General features: G+C 38.5%; 1 protein-coding gene across 4 annotated transcripts in view; it reads right to left on the reverse strand.

The window, feature by feature from the left end:
* Positions 1–783: 783 nt before the first annotated feature.
* cadps2 (Ca++-dependent secretion activator 2) overlaps positions 784–22,919 on the reverse strand; it is a 191,916-nt gene continuing 169,780 nt past the window's right edge. For 2 of the 4 annotated variants that reach the window (XM_076886194.1, XM_004556192.3), the window contains exons 25-27: positions 17,510–17,617; positions 6,531–6,635; positions 784–5,884 (exon numbers count right to left, since the gene is read on the reverse strand). In XM_076886194.1, coding sequence (XP_076742309.1) covers positions 5,714–5,884; positions 6,531–6,635; positions 17,510–17,617 — 384 coding nt within the window. In that variant the 3' untranslated portion in view covers positions 784–5,713. Of the gene's footprint in view, positions 5,885–6,530; positions 6,636–12,201; positions 12,233–16,621; positions 17,096–17,509; positions 17,618–22,919 lie in introns of those variants that run through there. The other 2 variants (XM_076886195.1, XM_004556193.3) reach the window with 2 other exon arrangements.

Below are 22,919 nucleotides of genomic sequence, written 5' to 3' on the forward strand. Positions count from 1 at the left end.
CTCAAGGACCTAGCAGAAAAATGCCACCTTCCCACAAAGATTTTCCACTTTAAATATATCAAATATTAATTATAGCTTTTGGATTTGAACCCTTTAAAGAAGAGGGACTCCAGCTGAGGTGGGGCAGAGGCTGCAAATGGACAGGCTGTGGTTTTTGCATGTAAGGTTCACACATGGTGCTGCCAGCTCTTCTCTTTCCATCTGTGCAAAAGTCACACTGCCCTTACATTTGCTGACGAGAGGGGATTGCAGTGGCACGCTGCAGACTTGAATTGATTAGATTTTTTTGACCTGTAAACATTGTCCAAAATGAGCGTCCCTATGCAAGCCTGCCCTCCATGTGTGTCAACATAAGCTGCTGAGTGTTTCCCATGCAGGTTTGTCATGGCCACAGTTTGAGTGTCATCCATCAGCAATAGTGCACAAATTGTGTCATGGTGTGTAGGTTCTGGGATCCAACCTCTGGCTGCTGGGATGTAGCAGTCTTTCTGTCTTTAACTATTTTAAGCCAATTTAAAGAACTGACAAAACAATTATAAAAGAAAATAAAAATCCATATATTCTGGCAAATATTAGCTATATTCACTCAGTACAGCCGAAATAGCATGAAAATAAAAAAAAGGAATTAAACAAATCGTCCCCAGGAGTCCAAGGTTATTCACAGTTACAGGTTTTACATGTTATCTTACATTTTACGTGTCAATTCAGTCTATTTTTATATATATATTTTGATATTTCATGCATTTAAAAATAACTGGAAAATTTAGCAAAACTTAACAGAAATATACCAGCTTTATTACTTAAGAACTTACAAAACAAACAAGATGGAAACCAGGAACAATTAATCAAATACACAAATCATTGAGGGAAAAAAATGTAAGGGAGGACAAAACAACTAGGACTCAACTGCACACAAGAAAATTTGGGAGGCAACAGCTGGGCAAAACAAGACAGGTGAACAGAATAACTAACGAGAAAAGGGGAAGCAAAACTTCACACAACACGCACAAGACAAGGAACTATCAAAATAAGATTAAGACGTGAACTTCACACAGTGACAGAGATAAACATGGAGACATGACTAACACTATCATACTGAAAGGACTACACCGTGTTCCAAATTATTATGCAAATAATATGTTTCTCTGATTTTCCTAAATAGTCGATTCAAATGGCAGTCGGCATAATATTCGAGTCATCAACCGTTAGAGTATAATTCAAATGTTACTGAACAAACCTCCCAATGAAAACAGTATGTTTTCAAAAATAAAAAACTTAAAATGCACTGTTCCAAATTATTACGAACACAGAGTGTCAAAACATTTTATAGGTTATAGAGAATTGAAAATGGCTATTTGTCAAATTTGCAGCATTAGTAGATCAATTTTAGTGAAATCAAAAGCCATTTCAATCAAAAGCATCTTAACAGGTCAAGTTACATATTAACATAGGAACCCTTTATTGATAGCAGTTTCACAATTCTTGCATCCATGGAACTTGTGAGTTTTTGGAAAGTGTCTGCTTGAATGTCTTTGCAGGATGTCAGAATATCCTCCCAGAGCTGCTGTTTGGATGTGAACTGCCTCCCACCCTCATAGACCTTTTGCTTGAGGATGCTCCAAAGGTTCTCAATAGGACTGGGGTCAGGGGAGGATGAGGGCCACACCATGAGTTCCTCTCCTTTTATGCTGATAGCAGCCAATGATGCACAGGTATTCCTTGCAGCATGACATTTGACACTGTCTTGCATGTAGGTGATTTTGTTGCAGAAGGCACAGTTCTTCTCTTTCTACCATGGAAGAAAGTGGTCAGTCAGAAACTCCACATACTTTGCAGAGGTCCTTTTGACACCTTCAGGGACCCTAAAGGAGCCGACCAGCTCTCTCTCTGTGATTCCGGCTCAAAAAATGACTCCACCCCCTCTTTGCTGACGATGCAGCTTTGTTGGGACATGGTGGCTGTCCACCAACCATCCACCACTGCATCCATCTTGACCATCCAGGGTTGCACGGCACTCATCAGTTAACAAGAATGTTTGAAAATTAGTCTTCATGTAGTTCTGGGCCCACTGCAGCTGTTTCTGCTTGTGAGCATTAGTTAGGGGTGGTTTATGCACAACTGCAAGTCTCTGGAGGATCCTACACCTTGATGTTTGCAGGGCTCCAGAGGCACCAGCAGATTCAAATATGTGTTTGCTGCTTTGTAATGGCCTTTTAGCAGCTGCTCTTAATCTGAAGTATTTGTCTGGCAGAAACCTTCCTCATTGTGCCTTTATCTGCATGAACCCGTGTGTGCTCTGACTCAGCCACAAATCTCTTAACATTATGGTGATCATGCTTAAATTTTTGTGAAATATCTAAGGTTTTCATTATGTGTCCAAGGCATTCAACTATTTCATGCAACAGCAGAGAGATCCTTTTTCCTTCCTATATTGCTTGAAAATGGTGGTCTGCTTAATAATGTGGAACATCCTTCTTTAGTGGTTTTTCCTTTAATTGAGCTCACCTGTCAAACTCATGATCACAGGTCTCCGAGATTAATTCAGTGATCCACAAATCCCTGAGACACAATTCCATCCATGAGTTTAATTGAAAAACAACTTATTTAATCTTTATGACACTTAAACACAATTTGCATAATAATTTGGAACTCGGTGTAGATACAGAGATGAAGAGCTATGATATAAGTTAGGTCTCAACATCCAAAAGAGCAAATCATGAGCTCACAGTAAAAACTCGAAATATCTTAAAATTCAAACCGCTGGGTAAAAGACCCAGGACTAGGACCGACACAAACATGATCAGAGGGTTAAATTAACTGGCAGATTATTGCAAACATTTGATCTGAAGAATACACTGAAATCAGTATGTAGCAGAGCTTCTGACATGAACTTTAAACATTGAAGCTTGGCTCTTGAAGGATGACTACAAATCACATTTTAAATTGCACAACATAATTTATAAGCATTTAAGCATGGAAATTATTATGTATGATATTGTTTTGTTTTTTAAACAGGAATTGGCTCACTGGTGTGGCAAGGACAATGGAAAGCTACGTTAAATATACAGTTGGAATTTGCTAAAATTCACAGCTGCCCACATGCACAACCCAAATGCCTTTTGGAGAAAGGTTTATGGCCAGACGAAACAAATAGAGCTATTTGGCCACAATGATATGAACGATAACAGGTATACTTGGAGGAGTAACTGTGAGGCTTTCAAAATTAAATATACTGTATCAACTGTCAAGCATGCTCTGGGGCTAAAGAGTATGATGGCATTGAAGCATGCCATTATTCTGGGGCTATTCTGCAGCCAGTGGTACTGGTACAATGGCACTGGTGCACAAAGCGGATGGAACAAGAAGGACTACCTCAAAATGCTGCAAGATCACCTGGTGGTTGAAACTTGGACACAATTGACCTTCCCAATGATGAAATGACCCCATTTGATCATTTTAGTCTTAAGTAGCTTGATCACTTGAGAGTTAATGTTCAATTGTCATTTCAGTGGTCCACTGAAACCCTACTGATGAAAACTGGGCTGTGAAATCAGTTTCTTGACCATTAATATACAAATTGCCATAACCATTGATCAACATCCACTGATCAGTTTCAGTCATTATCTAAATGTACTGTTTATAAGGTTGGGGAAAGCTGCATTCAGCTGAGACTGAAGAAGTCACTTAGATGAGTGATGAAATCTTCAACTACAAACGCTACGTCCAGATGAACAGAAACAACTTTTGGGGTTTTCCTTACCTGGATGATGCATCAAGACATCAGTAACTTAAATTTGCTGATGTGAAACCTAAGCAAAGACGAGCTACATGTGCCTTTGTCAGCATCTACATGTAGCCACACCCCTAAAAATGCATTACTTCAGTACCAGTTGAATGTGTCCATTCACTTACCATGAAGGGAGAAATGAGCTATTAGCTTAGCAATTTTTACATGTAAGTAGAATCATTATAGGATGTACTGTATAATGCAGCAAATGGCTGAAGGGAATAAATAACTAGCAAACATTTTGTTTTAATCTGGGGTACAGGGCATTTCCAACGTTAGGCTACAGCTGTGAGCAAAGACATAATAGAAAGCGCCTCCAATTGCTAAGCTTTACTATACAAAGTTGCACCAGAGCATGGCTGTATGTCCATAAATCAAACCGCAGAGAATCTGGGAAACACTGATAGTCACATCTAATGCATTAGTGCGCTCTGTCTATCATTCACACACATTCATACTCTGATGACCAAAATCGGAGAGCACCTTGGGGTTGAGTATCTTGCCCAAGGATACTTTGGCATGTAGGCTAGAGCAGCGGTCCCCAACCTTTTTTGCGCCACGGACCGGTTTATGCCCAACAATATTTTCACGGAACGGCCTTTAAGGTGTCGCGGATAAATACAACAAAATAAAACTAGTACCGGTACAGAAAAAAAGAAGATTTATTCATAACACACGTGAAAAGACCCAGGAAAACCGATAAAAGGATAAAAACGATAACAAAAATAACGCTGAAAACCGATAAAAACCCTGAAAACTATACATTTCACACCTGAGCCTCAACTCTCGCGGCCCGGTACCAAACGACTCACGGACCGGTACCGGTCCGAGGCCCGGGGGTTGGGGACCGCTGGGCTAGAGTAGCCAGGGATGGAACCACCATACTTCCAATTGGGTGACTGTACCTCCTTGCCTACAGTCACCCCTATAATGAAGTAAGACTACTCACCTCCTTTACTACGACTGGTTATTGTGTTGTTAGCTCTATCATGAGGTGGACTGGAAAACACTCATAGCATCTCATATTGCATATTTGTGTGAATGTGTGTAAACTCTATATTACATATAAACACTATATAGTACAGCTACCTGCAGTGAACTATACCTACCAGGATGGTTCATCAGTAGTGGCTAAAAAGCTCCATAGTTTCAAACTTGGCTATGTAGTGGAAACGGGGGAATCAGTAACCAATTTTTAGCTATAAGGAAATGATAAGCTCTCATTAGGTATTTTTTGTGTTTAGCCCTCCCCTCCATATGCCAAATTTGCAAATTATTAATATAGAAAGTTTGGTACGTTATCAACTGGTGTGACTCAAAAGGATTAAAAATTTTGAGATACTTTCCCTCAAACCACCATTGAAAACTCCAGCTGTCCTTGAGTCTATTTGTACATCTAATTTTTGACCCATTTGACCCCTTTTGTACCTTATTACATTTCAGAAAAAAATACTGCATCTCACTACATTTACTTTAGATTTATGTCTTTTTATTTACTGATTTCAAGAATTCTAACATATGTGCACATGTTGTGCATCACTATGTTATAGAAATAAATTGTATATAATTGTAAATCAGACAAGAACTGAAACAGTGGAGAAAATACCATGGAGATGTACAACCAAAACTTAGAGGTTTCTGAATGCCAAGAGCGTCAACAGTTGTTGATGAGCTGTTAGCAAAACAACTACAGCAGAATAGAGCATCTCTCTGGCCAATGCAATCTAGCACTAATTGATAACTTGTCTTTGTTGAAACACCACAGCAATATTTCAGCCACAGTACAAGAAAAAAAAATCTGTTAACTATTCTTTCAGCTTTGTGTGAACTACTTAGTGAAGCGTAGTAGTGTGTCACAGACTGCAATTGAATGTCCATTACAAAGGGTGATAATCAAGCAGTAACCGGTTGTGTGCAGATGTGTGTTTAGTCATCCTCTACATCACTGTCTCTCGTGCTGATGCCCCGTAGGCCATCACCTGCCTTGACAGCCACAGTAGCCTCCTCCATCGTCAGCCTGTTGTAGATGGTTTCATAGCTTTTGATGTTCAGTGTGCTGTCCTGGACTCCCTGCAACCTGAAGTCATGATAGGTCTTCTGTTGAGGTGAGAAGAAGATAAAAAGAGAAGGAATAGAAAAAAAATTCAGAAACCATCTCTGGAATGTATTAAGCAGGATAAGGTGTGTGCCATTCACTGTTCGAAAGGACAAAAACAGGAAGACTGAGGCCCAAGGACGTGCAGTCTTTTATGTGCCATACCAGGGCGACAGACGATAGCATGCAAGGAATAATGTTTGCACCTTACATGAGGGCTATTATAATTCATTGTCTCATTGCTTTCAAGTTAAACTCTGTATATTAGCAACCAATGAAAAGACAAAGAGAGCTGGAAGCAACAACAGCCCACAGTTGAGCATTTTTTTTCCTTCACGTCTCCCCGCCTCTTCACACTGCTACTTACAAGGACACGTCAATGTCTTTATTATTTCTTCCTTTCCCTTTTTGTCAGATCTGACTCTTTTTGCACAAATAAGCCAGATTCTAAGATGTTCCTTTAATTGAATGGAGCCAGTCTCGGGTGATTCACTCCATTTTTTTTTAAAAAGAAAAGATGGCTTAAAATGTGGTAGCTGAACGCAATAGGTCATTTTGAATGACAAACAATCCCTTTTGGAAAAATGGACTTCTTTGTCTATCAAATGGTTAGGCTTGGTCTCTCTTACATACTTCACGTTTATTTACCTTAACAATGTTGATGAGTGTTTTCAGCTGATACATGTGCAGCTGCAGGTCCAGTCTGTCAGTGAGCCAAACACATATCGCCCTCATGGAGTCAGTGTACCATTGCTATAAGAAACAGAAACAAACCAAACAGGACAAAGATAATTATGAGAAGAGAAAACAATAGCTAGGGATAAGTCGAAGGCCCAAACTATCAGCTCTAAATATTTATCAGTTTGGCTGCTTCAACACCGGACAATGACAAAAGTAGATTTTAAATCAATCAATCAGGATGTTTTTGAAATGCAGAAATGCTTTGTTTCAAGGGGGCTAAAATAAGCATTGATTTGAGTATTTAGAAATTACAGCCATTTTTCTACAAAGTGCTGATCGTCAGAGATTCAAAAGTAATTGAAAAATTTTAAATAAATTGGATCAAAATCGTTTGCTTTCTATGAGTGCATGAAGTCCAGACCTGATGAACAACACAAGTTTTTGTATTTAACAACCAAAACACATACTATATTAGGTTGAGATCAGATGACTACCTCAGTGTTATTGCCTGACTTGATAGGGGTGACTCCATTTCACCCTATCACTAGTATCCTGCTCTGTCACACTAGTCCTCTTCATATCATTCACTACAACCATCAATCTTCTGTGTGGTTTTCTTCTTCTCCATCTCCTGCTTGGCAGCTCCATATTTAGCATCCTTTGTTCAATATATCCATCATCCCTTTTCTGCAAATGTCCAAACCATCTCAGCCTTACCTTTCGAATTTTGCTCAACCTCAGGCCGTTCCTCTGATGTATTCATTTCTAATCCCTTCTATGCTGACCACTTCCAAGGAAAACCTTGACATTTTCAGCTCTACCACCTCCAGCTCTGTCTCCCAGCTTTTTGTTAGTGTCACCACCATTTTCAAACCACAGATCATAGCAGGTCTCACTACCATCTTGTAAGTCTCCACCTGTTCCACCCTGCCTGGAATCTCCTGTTCATCTCTTGTGTACTGCCCCTTGCTTTGGAAGGTTGACCTCAAATGTTTAAACTCACCTGCCTTCACTATATCGACTCTTTGCATGTTCACCTGTCCAACTATCTCCTTTTTATTCATACACATGTATTCTGCCTTGCTCCTACTGATTTTTATTCCTCTTCTCTCCAGAGAATACCTCCATCTCAGGCACCTCCAGGCTCTCTCTCACCTGCTTTCTACTGAATCGGAATTAGAAATGATTATTCATGCCTTTGTTTCTTCACAATTGAACTATTGTAATTCCTTGTATTTTTTGTAGGTCAATGTACAAACACGCACAGGACTTTATAAAACATGCAACATTTTACAAAGTCACTGCAAACGTACATGACTTTGCAGCATTAAAATGAATAAACCATGTGAAGATCTGTGTACTGGATTTTGTAGTATGTATAAAGTGACCTTTGACTGGTAGAGCACATTCCTGGAGAAAGCTTTTTCAAGTCTGTTTTTGAAGTCAATAAGGCCAAGAAAATACTCTGAGGAGCATCTTTAAACATTTTTCTTTTCAGTTGCAGCCAAACCCCTGAAAAGATACTAATAAAAACTATACTATGTTAATTTAGCTACAGATACTCTGAACAAGAACAGTTTATGGCTTTCATACCTGTGTGTTCACCTTCAGATTAGTTTACGTGTTAGCCGTTTGCTTGTTGACAGATCTAAAATGCCTTGCTTTAATTCAGCTAGCAACACCACAATGTAAGGTCAAAGGACATGTGCTAACAAAAGTGCAAAACTCAAAGAGGGTAAAACATTTATTTATTCAAAGGCACCAATTTACTGGTGAAGTCCTGAATACGAGGACAGAGTTCAGGGCTCTGCTTTGAACTTCAAAGAGTTGGAAAAAAATCAGGTTCCTTCTTTGTAATGTTCATTAAATGATCTTCCTTCACACCTTCCACCAACAAGCCACAGCTGCAGGAAAATCAAACACACCTTTTCTCACCTAAAGAGCAATCCTCACTTACAGAAACATTCAAAATGCTGCTGGTAAAATGCACACACTGGGTGGCTTTATTCAGTTACCAGTCTTACAAGAATACTTGCGGAAATTGCTCTGACACAGTAATGACCCGTATATTCAGATCTGCTCTGAGAGATCACCGCTGACTTAATTCTATACAATGGCAAGGACTGTAATTACCTTCCCATTTAAGAGAGAAAAACAGTCCAAAGGTTTTTCACACACTTGACAAAAGCCAAAACACATCCATGATTACGCAGCTGTCATGCAAATATTTGATTCATTCTATTGTGAAAGCAGCCTGTAACCTCCTATATCCTGGCTCCCAATTATACCAAAGTAATAAGTTTTTCACTCAGTCTAAGTAGCTTAGCCTCGAGGAAATGCAACAAAATACAAACTTAAAAATTAGGGTTTAAGTTCAGTCACCGTTCCTGATTTGATTATTTTTCTGCCCAGGCTGCATTAAAGCATTTTCTCTCTTTAAAAGTCTTATCTTTTCATCTGGAAAGTAATCAAATGGTGAAAAATTATATGCTTTTAAAAGAAAATTAACTTCTTATTTAATCAAGAATTTTACATTGCAAAAATGAGCTTGCCAAATTGTGCTGCAGTGGAGTAGAAAAGCACTGTACGAGAACCAATCGATTTACCACAAGAAGATGGGAGACCTAAATAGTTATTTTTAAAATAATTTATCTTTAAATAATTTTTAAAAATAACTGTAAGCTGATCAAATGAGAACTAAATTTTGCACTGCTGTATACATTACTGTTGGACTAGATGATGACGGTTCTTCTTGGGGAGCAGCATTGGTGCTGGTGACACCAACAGACTGAATGAAGGCTGGCTGGCTGGCTCTGCGATTGGCTGCAAATTTAAAACTTGTGAAGGTTTTGAAACAACTAATAATCAGGAGTCGGGCTCGGCACTTTAGTTCCAGTGAAATGAACTCTTAAGGATTCAACATACCAAGAACTTTTTGACAATTTCATGTTTCCAACTTTGTGGGAACAGTTTGGATGGCCTCCATCTGTTCTAACATGACTGCGCACCAGTTCACAAAACAATGTTGTAAAGACCATGGATGAGTGAGTTTAACATGCGAAAACTTGACTGGCCTGAACACCACTTTTGGACAATACCTTTGAGATAAATTAGAGCACAGTCAGGCCTTTTTGTGCAATATCACTTTCTGACCTTACAAGCGGTTCTGGAAGAATGGTCATGTCGGTAGCAAGCTAGGCAAAGATGCTCAGACCTCCGAACCTCCAACCCCCAGCTCCAGCTCTTCCAAGGGGGTACCCAAGGCATTACTGAGGTAACCGAGATTTCTCCAGTAGGTCGAGGGCCTGCCTAGGGTTCTCCTCCATCCCTGAGCCACTTCATCGATAACATGTCATGGATGTCTCAACCACCTTAACTGGCAGCTCAAGCAAATGATTTTTTTGGTCTCACCATTGAGAGGGCCAAAAGTTAGATAAAAAGCTTACACACTTTGCTACAGGTTTGTTGCTAGCTAGTTAGCGATGCTACACACCTGTGTTACACTCCTAGTCTATATGTTTGAATGATTCAGCCCTCCTTAGTTTTTGTTATCATATTTAGGACAGATGAAATCAGCTGCACGCTTACACTGAGGCCCAGAGTTACTGCAAATATCAGAATTATCTAGAAATTAAATGTTGTCATTTTTAGATTTTAACATAAGACTCACACTCATGGGAAATAATACACTATTAGCAAAACACAGAATGAAAGAATTACAGATTAAAGTTTTCAGTTGAAAATACAATTGAAGACCTTTTATCTTTAATCAGGTTTTATTTAATGCTGTCAGAGAAAATGTCGTGCCCTCTTCATGCAGCTTACTACATTCAGTTCAGTTTTACTTAGACAGCACCTAATTACAACAATAGTTGCCTTGTAATTTGGCGAGATGAGCAGCTTTCCTAAACACCAAACTGAGTTACTTTTTTATGCTTCTTTATACTTACATGGATGTCTGTCTTTTGTGCGACCACATTGCACAATAAGGTAATTTAGTCTTTATACTTTTTCATCATTGAATTTTGGATCAATTTAAAATTTACTCTAATATTGAATACGTATGCAGCATTAAGAGTGGGAATATAGGATGATTTCTCTGTTGTCACAAGGTGTGAATCCAAGTGTGCAAGTCCTGTAATCACAAAGAGAAATAAATAATCACAAACTGTCAACTCTAAAGTTTATCCCTTGAAGCTGAAACCTTGTTTTGATGCACCTCGGAATCTTCCCTTACCATTCTTCAGTTTAATTGTTCTATTGATGTGCTGACATCAGCATAACAGTAGAACAATACAATATATTAATTATACAATATAATATTTTACCTTTGACTCGCTGCTACTTTTTTTAAATTGAGATCGACAAAGATGATGTCGCAGGTTTCCAGTCAGTTTCAGTCGTGCTACTGCAGGAACACAAACATAACATAGGAGGCATGATCAGCGGTGTTCTGATCAGCTGGCTCAGTACTGGACAACATACATTAATGCTTCATATTATTTCTGCCAAAGGAAGTAAGCTGTGCAGAGTACTGCACATGTAACTTGGTGAACTCAAATTAGAACCTCAATAAGAATAATTCAGATCGCGTTTTAACCAGAGTACTTAAAACAAACTCTGTATCAAATGCATAGATAAATGCAAAGAGTCAGTGCTAAAAATTTAATGGAAAAATGAAACAAATTTGGACTTAACATGCCAAATGCTACCATTTGGCATTAGCACATAAATGCTAGATTTGGTTATTTCAATCGTATGGGCTCAAATTGTGGTCATAAATATTTTGTAGTTGTAAATCAAATGCGTTGTTGTGAGAGTTGTGAGTTTTGTAACCTTGTAAACCAAAATACCTGAAAATTTTATGTTTGTGCATCTATAGATGAGAATTTGTGTGTAAAAAAGATTTGTTTGTAAAAAATTATTTAGACAAGACACCTTTTTTTTGTTAAGGTCTGGTTACAGATACAAAGCAAAAACTACGTGTGAAACTCTGCGCTAAAGTTCCCTGGCTGTGTGTGAGTTTGAACTCACAAGTATGAATTTTGACCCAATTTTTCTTCCTTTCAGCTAATTGGTCAATGTCATGTCAATCACAAATTTAACAATCCAATCAGAGAACACATGGGTTTGGCTGTCGGAGGGGTGCTTTACTGAGCATACATTTTTCTGATATTTTGGTTTACAACGTTTCAAAACTCAGTTCACAACTACGCATTCTGATTTACAAATACAAAATATTTATGGCCACAATTTGAGCCCATGCAATCCTGTTTCTTTTATTTTGTAGACATCTGCTGTTTTTGACCGGATATCAGCAAGAACTGATATTACAGGCTGAACGCTGAATGCAGTGAGAATATCTTAAATTCTCTCAGTAATTCATCTTCTGTTAAACCTGCATTAATTAAATCCACCATTAATAACGGGTTGCTGAAGTCCACACTTAAAAAACAAATCTGGTGTCACTGTTCTTACAGATGTGGAGAGAGAAACATGCAACTGTTTGCACAAATTCAATAACTGAACACGGCTTTCCCCAACAGCCGACAATGGTCTCAGCTAATTAGCTGTAGCACATTAATTAATGATTAGTTCCCAAACACACATTTAACTTACCAGAAAAGTGCAACGGTGCCTGAGGTTCTTCTGTTGATTAGTCCAGTTTACTGCAAAACATTTTTCGCTGTCAGTTTGAAACAGCCCAGTCCTGGTTTTGGAAAATAAACTGTGGGCCTCCTCTCAGAATCACTGCTGTATCTGCGCTTCCCAAACAGAGGCAAGTTTTTCCTCTGTTTGGGATGAATTTTTCATTCATAATTCTCCCTGTAGATATTAATAGTTAACTATGGTACATACTGCTCAAGCCTTTTAATTCAGCGGAGTTTTTCTTACTAATATACAATATAATATATAAAAAGGCCCATGTTTCTGAGCTCGTGAACATCAGATTTTTTTCATAGATTTGTGGTACAAACGTGTGATTTATAGAATATGATGCTGAACAAAACTGATTAATTAAATTACTTTTACTTTATGCACAATTTTCCAAAAATACAGTTTTATATGTGCTGACTGCCTTTCTGTAAAAGTCACCGCGTGCTGCTGGTGACTGCTAACATGTTAACACACATCTGCACACCACTGATGTATGGCTGCTTTGCCTCACAGCTAAATGCATTTGCAATAATTTGCAATTCCTGTTGGCTTATTCTCTGCAGCTCAGACTATTTACGCTGTTTTTTCCTCTATTATTCTGGACTAATTAAATTTAAAAAAATGTTGCAAGCATGTGTTTTTTTTAACCTAAATTGTAGCACATCATTCTTCAGTTTAGTTTGCATCAACTCATTTATGTGCGTCTGCTTGTGTCCTTATGCCGTCTCTGACAGCTCCTATGTGATTCCTAAAATTTGCTGTCATACTTTTTACACATTCTCTATCCTGCTATTATTTTCTCTTCCTCCTTTTCCTTCACAATCTTTTTTAAATGCTGCAGTTCACATAGTATCCTAATCAGCCTTGTACTCATTATTAACAAATGCTTGAGGATTTTCAAATTACTGCATGACACCCTCTGATTTTCTGCTCCTCCTCCATTCAAGGAAACGTATATTTGAGTGTCTGGGAGGCGAGTTTCTAGAGTGAGTAATCAGCTGCCTGCTGGTTTCCTTGCAAACCGCATTAACCATCATGGAAATTGAGAATGAAGAAGGTCCTTAATTGAGATGATTAGAGGATAAGAGTGAAAACAGATGGAGGGAATAAGCACAGGAAGGATAGGGGAACGAGTAGGTATGCATTGGTCTTGTAAAAATTATGTGAAGAAATGGGTGTATGCTTCTCTGGTGCCAAAAAGATTTGAACATTTGAGATATATTCACACTTTTGCACAATAAATGTTCCTCGGTTATAAAGTTGTAAACTCCTGTATATAAAATGCCGGAGATGTTTTATTTCTGGGTCTATTTTTTGTTTCAATTGTTGAGTTCTGCTTTTTTCCTTAACAAATATATGTTATGTTTTCTCACATAAGAATTAAATGATCTAATATTTTGTTTTCTTTCTGAACTGAAACTAATATCAGAAATAAGGGGAAAAGAAAGAATCTCAAACATCTTATCTTGTTTTGAAGGATAAATCTGAGGTTGAATTAAGCCTGTTTTGAGATAAATTTTTAACTGTATCCAGGTTTGTCCTTGGTTTGTCAGTTGTTCCCTCCTAAAGTCGAGAACAGAGAACTGTGTGTGTGTGTGTGTGTGTGTGTGTGTGTGTGTGTGTGTGTGTGTGATGCACACAGATGCTCCCTGATGAGCACTTGTACACAAAAACACAGATGTTTGCATGCACAAGCAAAAGGGAAAAAAACTGTTAAGTGTGTTTACAGTTCATGTTGATTCCCCATCTTTTCATTTTGGTGTTCTTTGCTTTCATAGCCTTTTTCTTCCTCTTCTTTAAATCCATCAGTGTTGACAAAGCTTTTGTTTAAAAGGTGTGGCAAATGTAAATAAATTTGCCTTTGACTCACAAAGCTCTATATAAACAAGGAAACCGCATACCCATATTGCTGCTGGCAGGAGGTCTGATGCTGCTGTCGAACAAAGGATTTGGTTCTTTGTTTACACACAAAATGCATGTGCGCACATATGTGTGTGTGTGTGTATGTGAGATACATGTTGAAGGGCTGAGTGGAGAAACCTCAAGGCCCCGCTGTCACCTCCTTCTTGGCGCATGACTGGGTGCTTCTGAGCTCTATTAGACTTACTCTCCTCGACCTCCCTTTTTCAAACACGAACGCGCACACACACACACAAAATTCAGTCCAGTGCAGATCGAGCCTCAGTCACAACACTCTGAACTCTCGGAGGAGGCGGTGGGTGGCAGAAATCCATCGCTCAGCTTCGTGCCGCTAATGTGTATGAAGGTCTGAACCGCCATGTCTGAGTTGCCGCGTTAACTAATGATGGCGAGCTGAGGCGTGTTTGACAACTTTCTGCTAAAATATTCTTAAAAATCTAAATCCAAGTGGGGGCGGTAGGTTATGAAAACGGACAGCGTGGGATAGAGGGATGATTAGGCGGATGGATAGCTGGGTATGTGAAAGTGTTTTTGGCTCCAGCAGAGCAAGCCAAAAGCTCTTGATGTTTTCTAAGTGATAAACAGGTCAACAGAAGCAGTCAGTGTTTTCGGAACTAAGCAACCTGCTGCTGCTTCGAAAGAGGAGAATCAGTGTGTGCAAACACCTGACTGTGAGCTCTGCTTGTAGAGATTTTATAAGCATTTACTGTATATATAAGATTCCTATGAACAGATCAGATACTATTCAAAATTATTTTTGGTTTTTGGTTTGCATGTCTTTATGTGTGCATATTAAATCCATTTTTTGTCTGTAATTAAACATTTTACACAACAACATAAAGCACAGAAAATATCAACCACAAACTGACTTGAAAGATGAGCATAAAATGTTTTGAGAACCCCAGAATTAGTGGTCAAATTGGATTCACAGCAGTTACAAGTATTTCTAATGAGTACGTTCCTGTTTAGTCACAGTCAGGTTAGTGAGGCATTATTTAAAACAAACAAACAAAAACTGCTTTCCATTTTTTTCTCTACAAAGATGCATTTACATTTAGAAAACCAGAAGTAACATTTATTACATTGCCTCACAAGGCTCGGTACTGGGGCCTGTTTTGTTTACGTTTGTGTGTGTGTGTGTGTGTGTGTGTGTGTGTGTGTGTGTGTGTGTGTGTGTGTGTGTGTGTGTGTGTGTGTGTGTGTGTGTATATATATACATATATGCATATGCATGCTTGTATACATACATACACTTTTTCTTCCTTTTTTGGAACTAGCCAAATTTACATCTTTACATTGAGGATACATTAATGCAAATGTTTTTTGCTTTTTGAAAGTTGCAGCTCCTGCCACTGGTAAAATGAAATACATCACATGTTAATTTTATATCACCAGGGGAAAAATTGTTATTATAATAAACGTGTCATAAATGGTACAAATAGTCAAAGAGTATCGGAGAACAAATATCAAAATATAAACGTTTTTTTCTGAAAGCTAAGGGTTTAATTCTAAGCCTGTACGTTGCTGCAGACTTGTGTGCGTCTTTATCAAACAAACTGAAATGATTAGTTTATGCTGCCTGTTACTGAGCTTGAGGAATCTAGTTTTACTTACTGTGTACCTGCAAACCACAATGACATGTACACAAAGCTGCCTCATTTTTCTGGGACTTCTGTTTGGATGCTGACAGAACTTGGAACGAATAAGATGTTTTCTCGGTGGTACTGGTGATTAAGCGAGCACTTCTGTGTGCCACCGGTGGTAGAGCAGAGTATCAACTGTTTGCAGGTTTTGAAGTTCAATTCTGAATTATTGACCACAACACTGATTTTGAAGAAGGTTTAACCATCAGAGCACAACACAGCTCCTGAAAGCAGCTTTACGTCCAATGGTGTGAGTGTGAACATCACACCCACAGGAACAACAACAGACCGAAACAAACTGGAACCATTTCCCAGTATTCATGTTAATGAAAGAAATTAATCAGGTAAGTGGCGCCATATAGAAACACGTGGTGGCCCAAAGGGGCCCCGGGTGCAGATTAAAATTCTGTCTTTTTTGTACATTTCATACAACCAATTATGGAGTGTGTTAGGAGACTCTTCACTTACAAATAGAACTGGAAATACATCCTGCTGCCATTTTCATAAAATATTTTCCCTCTGGCTCTCCATCTCGGAGCTTTGTCAACAATAAAAAGAGGGAAAAAAAGTAGAAACAGTTCTACATTTTTTAACCAGTGGAAATGTTACATCAAAAATTTCTACACTCAAGAGCATAAGGTTTTATTTCCAAAAGTACTGACTTGAAAAATGTATTATTCAGCCTTCTGCAATTTGCCATGGAAAAAAAGTACTCCACCTATATAAAAAATTGTCTAGCTCTACAACTGTAGGTGCATAAAGGAATTAAAAAACTGATTCTATAAACAAAGTCTGAGCGGAAATTAAAATCAGCACTTTAGTGACAGCTGAACAGAGAATAAAAGCATTTTCTGCTGATAGAAAGATGGATACTTTATTGATCCCACAAGTGAAATTGTTGAAAGAAATAAAAAATAGATTTTTTTAAGATACAAATTCATCACTCTTGACCCTGTTTTTCTTTAGGAATGTACAGAAAGTTAAGAGACAGGCAAAACAGCAGAGGTAAAGCATGTGCTTAAAGAACAGAGACATGAAGCAGAAACATGTGTGCAAAGAGCTGAATGGCACACAAAGCCTTTAAAACCTTAAAACATGACAAAGTGCTTGCCCAAAGGGAATGGGCTCAATTTTGGAGAATATTATTGGATATTGACCTTACAATGTAAAGTTTGTAGATATTGCTTTCACTATGATTTTGTGCTATATATGCAATTTAAACAAATTTGTAAATGTCAAGTTGGCTTGGAGTGGTGTTTATTATTGCTGATTTGCTTGAAGCGTTAGCATTCTTGCTGAAACAACTGTTGGCTGTGAAATAGTGAAGAGAATGTTAGACCTAACTTACTATGTCCCCAAGACAGAAAGCTACATTTATAGTTTAAATGTTTTTACATAATTTTTACATCACATGCAAATAGATCTATGACTGTTGCATCATTTAGCATACTCTTTCAGAAGAGCATTTTGATTTTAAATGAAGAAAAAGTAAGAGGATTTGTCTGATCCTGGTAAAAAGAAAAAGAAAAAGAAAGAAAAACTAACAAAAAACCACAACAATAAAACTAATTTTTAAAAGAATTTCTTTACATGTACTTACGTGACCAATTTGCTATTTTAGGCTTTTGCACACAGAATTACAGATTAACAAAGAAAGTTATGTATAACAATAACGTAGGAATATGAGCATAATTTCAGCAAACTGGAAACAGTACTTGCACTTACATCAAATACGGTCTCAATGTAGAGCTCATCACTGACACCACGGTGCAGAATGTCCTGGTTCTGTCGTACAAAACTAGTGTAAGTGTCAGCCAGATCCATCCTTGGTTTCTGCAGGACACAGGACAAAGGCAGGCCTGAGGGCAACTCATGGATGGTAGAGCATGAAAATACAATGTCAAACAATGTTACAAAAAGTATTTTTAGCACAAAGTTGTAACGAGACATAACTGGCATTAAATGTGAATAACTCAAAAAATAATGGTAGACTGCAATCTGCAGATACTCGGCTGGTTGTGCATGATGAGGTCTTCACACATTCTGAAATGTAGAGTGTTTAATGCAGCGAGGTGGAACACACATCCAAACACTATTGTCAGCGTGAAAACAAATAGCAATGCAAGCTAATACTCTTAGTGAATAAACCTTGATGCACTGATCTTTTGATTGTTTGGTCACTTTGGATCCACAGTGCATCCACTTCAATTGTTCCACATTTTGTCACCTTACAGTCTTTTTCTTGTAATGGATTAAATTCTTTTTTTTCCGACCACAACATTCTTCACACAATACCCATTTCCACTGATCATCTGTCAGATGTTTTTACAACTTTACTGGAATTCCACCAGTAGTAAATTCAGTTGACTGGACATGACTTGGATAGGCACTTATATATCATATAGGACACCGGGCAATGTAAAGTCTCATAGCTAACAGTGCATGTCAGAGGACAAACCAAGCCATGGAGACCAAGTTACTGTCTGTAGACCATTTTCCAACAAGTCAACAACTCTACACACACAGCCAAGATAATAAAGGAGTGGGTTCTGGACCACTCTGTGAATGTTCTTGAGTGGCCCCGACAGAGCACAGACTTGAACCCGACTGAACACTTTCCCTTAATTAACTTAATAAATAGCACTACTACATGCATCCCACTGTTCTCCTGGATACTCTGACTACTAATGGCTAATACAGCTTACTGACGTTCCAGGAATAATACATTTAGATTGTCAGGTTTTCAGTAATACAAATCTGTGCTGCTGTTGACATTAGCCAAGAAGTCTTTCTCTCACATTTAAAACTTCTATACGTCTGTGCCTTTCCAAATGATCGGCTGACACAGTGGACAAACGCAGATGTTCTGGAAACTCTTGCTTGTACTCTTTATTCTGAAGTGAATAAAAAGTGTATGATTTACTAAAATTATTTTCTCTGCAACAATTACAAGCAAAGCCTAACAATTGTTTTCACTCAGGAACTGTTACCTGCTGCTTCAATCATAAAAAGGAAAAAAAAATCCTGCCCTGGACATGCTGTCCAGAGATATTACACCTGTAATGCCAATAGTAATTGCCTCGACATCTTTCACAGCCATGTTTTCTGAGCTGACGTGCATTAGGCCCAAGAGGAGACTTGTCATTCTGTTTTCTGTGCTGCACAAGAAAACTAGAAACCTTCTGGATTTCACTTAAAGTCAACAGGCAGGTTGGATATGGACTCAATATTTATAATTGTAATATTTCATCAAAGACAGCATAAAAGTCATCAAATCATATCACAAAGTTTCAAGAGCCTCAATATGGACAAAGTCCAGACAAGGTCACACTGTTCTCTCAAATAATTTTAAAATATGCAAAGTTGTGAGGGCCTCCAAGGTTATGCCTGACATTACAATTTAGTGATTTGTCTGCATCGGTCCATGCAAATGAAGCATACATCCCTGTTTTTAAACACACACGCCCACACAGACACCCGAGCAGCAAAGCTAAAATAATTAACTTATTCGTCAAATAGTTGCCTGACAGTAAATTAATTGTTCAAGTGATTTTCCAAAGAGAGAAAAAAAATCAAGCAGTCATTAGATTATTGTAGCTTCTCAACTTTGACGGTAACTCTTAGAAGAAGATAATGTGACCTCTCTGGTAAGTTGAATGTCTTCTGGTAAAAACTGTCTCAGCAGTTGTTTCAAAGGTCTATCAGAGAATGACAGACTGGGGTCAGTCAGAGACGATTAGCTGTAATTCAGACAGACTACTGAAGAAGAAAACCTGCAGACACAAGAGGTTAAAGTGGGGTCACATGGCTGCAGGGGGACTGTTGTGTGTGATGAAAAGAAGAGAATGGAGTGTTATAATCATCCTGAAGAAGTTACCCAAGCCCACTGACTGACAACCCTGTCATAATTCTCATAAGGCACTAGAGTGACTGGGGAGGTAAGTGTAAAAGATGATACTCAGATGAGTATCGTCTCTGATGTGTACAAGCAGACACTTTGAGGTCATGCCCATGCTGATGCAAATATATTTCAAAACTATTTTTGCAACTGTTTCTGTGGTTTTTGTTGATTTCAGTTCAGAAATGCAGTTTTGTCAGATATCACTTGCATCCCCACCTTTACCTTTGATGTGTCTTTTAGCATTGGCTCTCTGATGCACAGTCCCATTTTATGACCCTACATCGTCCCTACTGGAGAGGTGGAGGTGGCAGGAATCATAACAACATCTGGGTAGTTGACTTATTAACATAAGTTAAATCACTTGAAGTTCTCCTTTTTAACTACATTTTGATACCAGGTTCATTCTTTCTTGATAATATTTGTTTTCTAATAAACTCATTTTTGATACTTTGAAATTCAGAGCCTTGTTTAAGAATATTTGAAATTCTTCTCTGATAGGGTTAAGTTCTCCTTCTGGCACAGTGCAGTATCATCCTAAGACTGAACAATAGCAATGATCTCCAATCTCAGTCTCAAAAACATCTTTTCTATGGTCCCAAAAATTGCTTACGACTTTCAGATTCATAACTTTTTCAAGGCACATGTTATAGTGGATGCATACTGACCAGTATTAACTTGTCACTTATGCTTCTAACTGATGCTGTAATATTTTTTTTATTTTGAATGTCTTCTGGTGATTCATAGTTTATCAGTTCTCCTGTATTAAGTTCCTTCATTTCAGGAAAAAAACATTATTTTTTACTTACCATGTTTTATTTTCTGCTTTATTTTGATAGTTATTCGTGCCTTGAGTTCAGTTTGACTTCCCCTTGTATCATTTCCCTGATTACTTGCTCCTTTGTTGTTCCCCAGCTGCATTCACTTCCCCTAATTTGCCTGTTTTTAAGTAGCTTTAGTATTCTCCCTATCCTCTTTCAGTGCATTTGTTATCTCTTCCCTTTGATGTTTCTGGTCATTTACAGTTTTAAATGGATTGACCCATATTATCAAGATAGCAATAATAATCTAGCAATCCTATTGATGGCGTGGCTGAATATCAGAAGGTTGAACAGGTCATCTACTCCAGTCTGCATGCCAGATATAGACAAGTGCTCTATGAATGTGTGAATGTTACACAGAAAGCAGTTACACAGAAAAAGGTGCTTGTATTCATGGGTGCGACTAGATGACTGAAGCAAATTGTATAAAGCCTTTGAGTCCTCAGGTATGGTAGAAAAACACTATATAAAACCAGTCGATTTAGCAGAACCCTACAGTCAGAAAATGTTCCTAACTTCCATCCATCCATCCATCCATTCGCTTCCGCTTATCCTTTTCAGGGTCGCGGGGGGCGCTGGAGCCTGTCCCAGCTGTCATAGGGCGAGAGGCGGGGTACACCCTGGACAGGTCGCCAGTCTGTCACAGGGCCAACACACAGGGACAGACAACCATTCACACTCACATTCACACCTATGGGCAATTTGGATTAATCAATTAACCTATCCCCACAAGCTGCATGTCTTTGGACAGTGGGAGGAAGCCAGAGTACCCGGAGGGAACCCACGCAAACACGGGGAGAACATGCAAACTCCACACAGAAAGACCCCGGCCTGATGGTGGAATTGAACTCAGGACCTTCTTGCTGTGCGGCAACAGTGCTAACCACCGTGCTGCTGTGCTGTTCCTAACTTTACAAGTGAAATTCCACTGGAGGTAGTGAGTTGGAGATCTCATGACAAGGCCTGGATTTACTGCACGTGTGGTGGTCAGTTCATTTACTAGCACAGATGTTATGTGCAGCAAAGTTCCATAAGCAGGTTGAAATGTTAAAACCAGGAGCAACATCGCTTTGAACTTGAAGATACATTCTCTTGAGGTGAATAACAATATCTGTTGATAACAACACATATTAAGGCCACTCAGTGCTGCATACATTGGCGTGAATTGGCTTGATGCCATGACAGGTCACGTTAACTTAGTCTCAGATATCAAACAGCACCTTTAGATATCTTATATCTATGAAAGTGCCATTTGGTACCAGTATGCCTTGGTGGGTCAAAACTGCTTAGACTCATAATAGACCAAAAGCATAATATTCAGGTTGGTCATAAAGTCTGGACTTAGGTATGAAAGAAAAACAGTCAGGTTCCTATACATCTATGCACATTTGCCACACAACCACAGATATATGGACAGGTTCAAAGTGTATAAAGTACAGTTCTCCTGTATGAGGTACAACATTTAAGAGTGTGTATGTGTGTCACTGGCTACATGTAAATGCCCCTGGTGTCACTTGAGACATCAATTTTCTCTTACCCTTTCCTCCCCTTAAGGCTTTTCACAGTCATTCACCTCTTTTTCTTTTGTTCTGGCGAGGCGACAAAGCACCATGACAGATCACAGATGTCGGCACAGTTCCAGCCAACAAGATTAGAGATTCTCTGGTGTTGAGCAATAGAAAGGATAGACAGAGAAAAAGGGAAAATGCACATACAAGTAGTTCGTCACTGTTGTCCCGTTCTGCTTTCTCAATCTCCTTTACTGTTTCTTTAGTTTTACCTAAACACTAGTAATCCTCTCTGCATCTAGATAATGGATGTCTGTTAACTTATCAATATTTGACAGCAACAAAAAACATTTTAAAATAAAGATATGTTCCTGTACAGGTACTGATCAGTGCAGGTATAAGTCTAAAGAGAGGAGAGGGAGGAGGTGCCTTTTGTTATCAGGGTAATGGGGCATTAAATTATTAAGTAACTTCACAATGATATCAGTTCCATTTCCTGCCTTGGGTTCATTTAATTTTTTTCCAGGTGGATGTCCTGTATGGCAAAGAAGAAAGTGCTTGTGTGAATAGATGAATGAGGCTAGTTGTGTAAGCTTTTTTGAAATATATAACTGTGACCTGACAAAATGTGGAACAAGTGAAGCCCTTTTAATACTTTCCAGATGCACTGCTGCCTTAAGGGCCTGTGGTACATCAGCCATTAATCCGTTCTGATTATTTAAGATTGAAGTCTGAGGAGTTTGAAAAGAAGGTGACCGGACGTTAAGTATTTTGAAGATGTTTCACCTCTCATGCAAGAGGCTTCTACAGTTGTAAAACCAAAAGTTAGAGAGTCCCAGGTATTTAAACCCTAGTGGGGGTTGTCCCTTAGGAGGTTGTCACTGACCCACTATTACTCATGTGCATCA

This window comes from Maylandia zebra, linkage group LG7 (genome assembly GCF_041146795.1).
Source record: "Maylandia zebra isolate NMK-2024a linkage group LG7, Mzebra_GT3a, whole genome shotgun sequence".
In the NCBI taxonomy this organism is placed as follows: domain Eukaryota; kingdom Metazoa; phylum Chordata; class Actinopteri; order Cichliformes; family Cichlidae; genus Maylandia; species Maylandia zebra.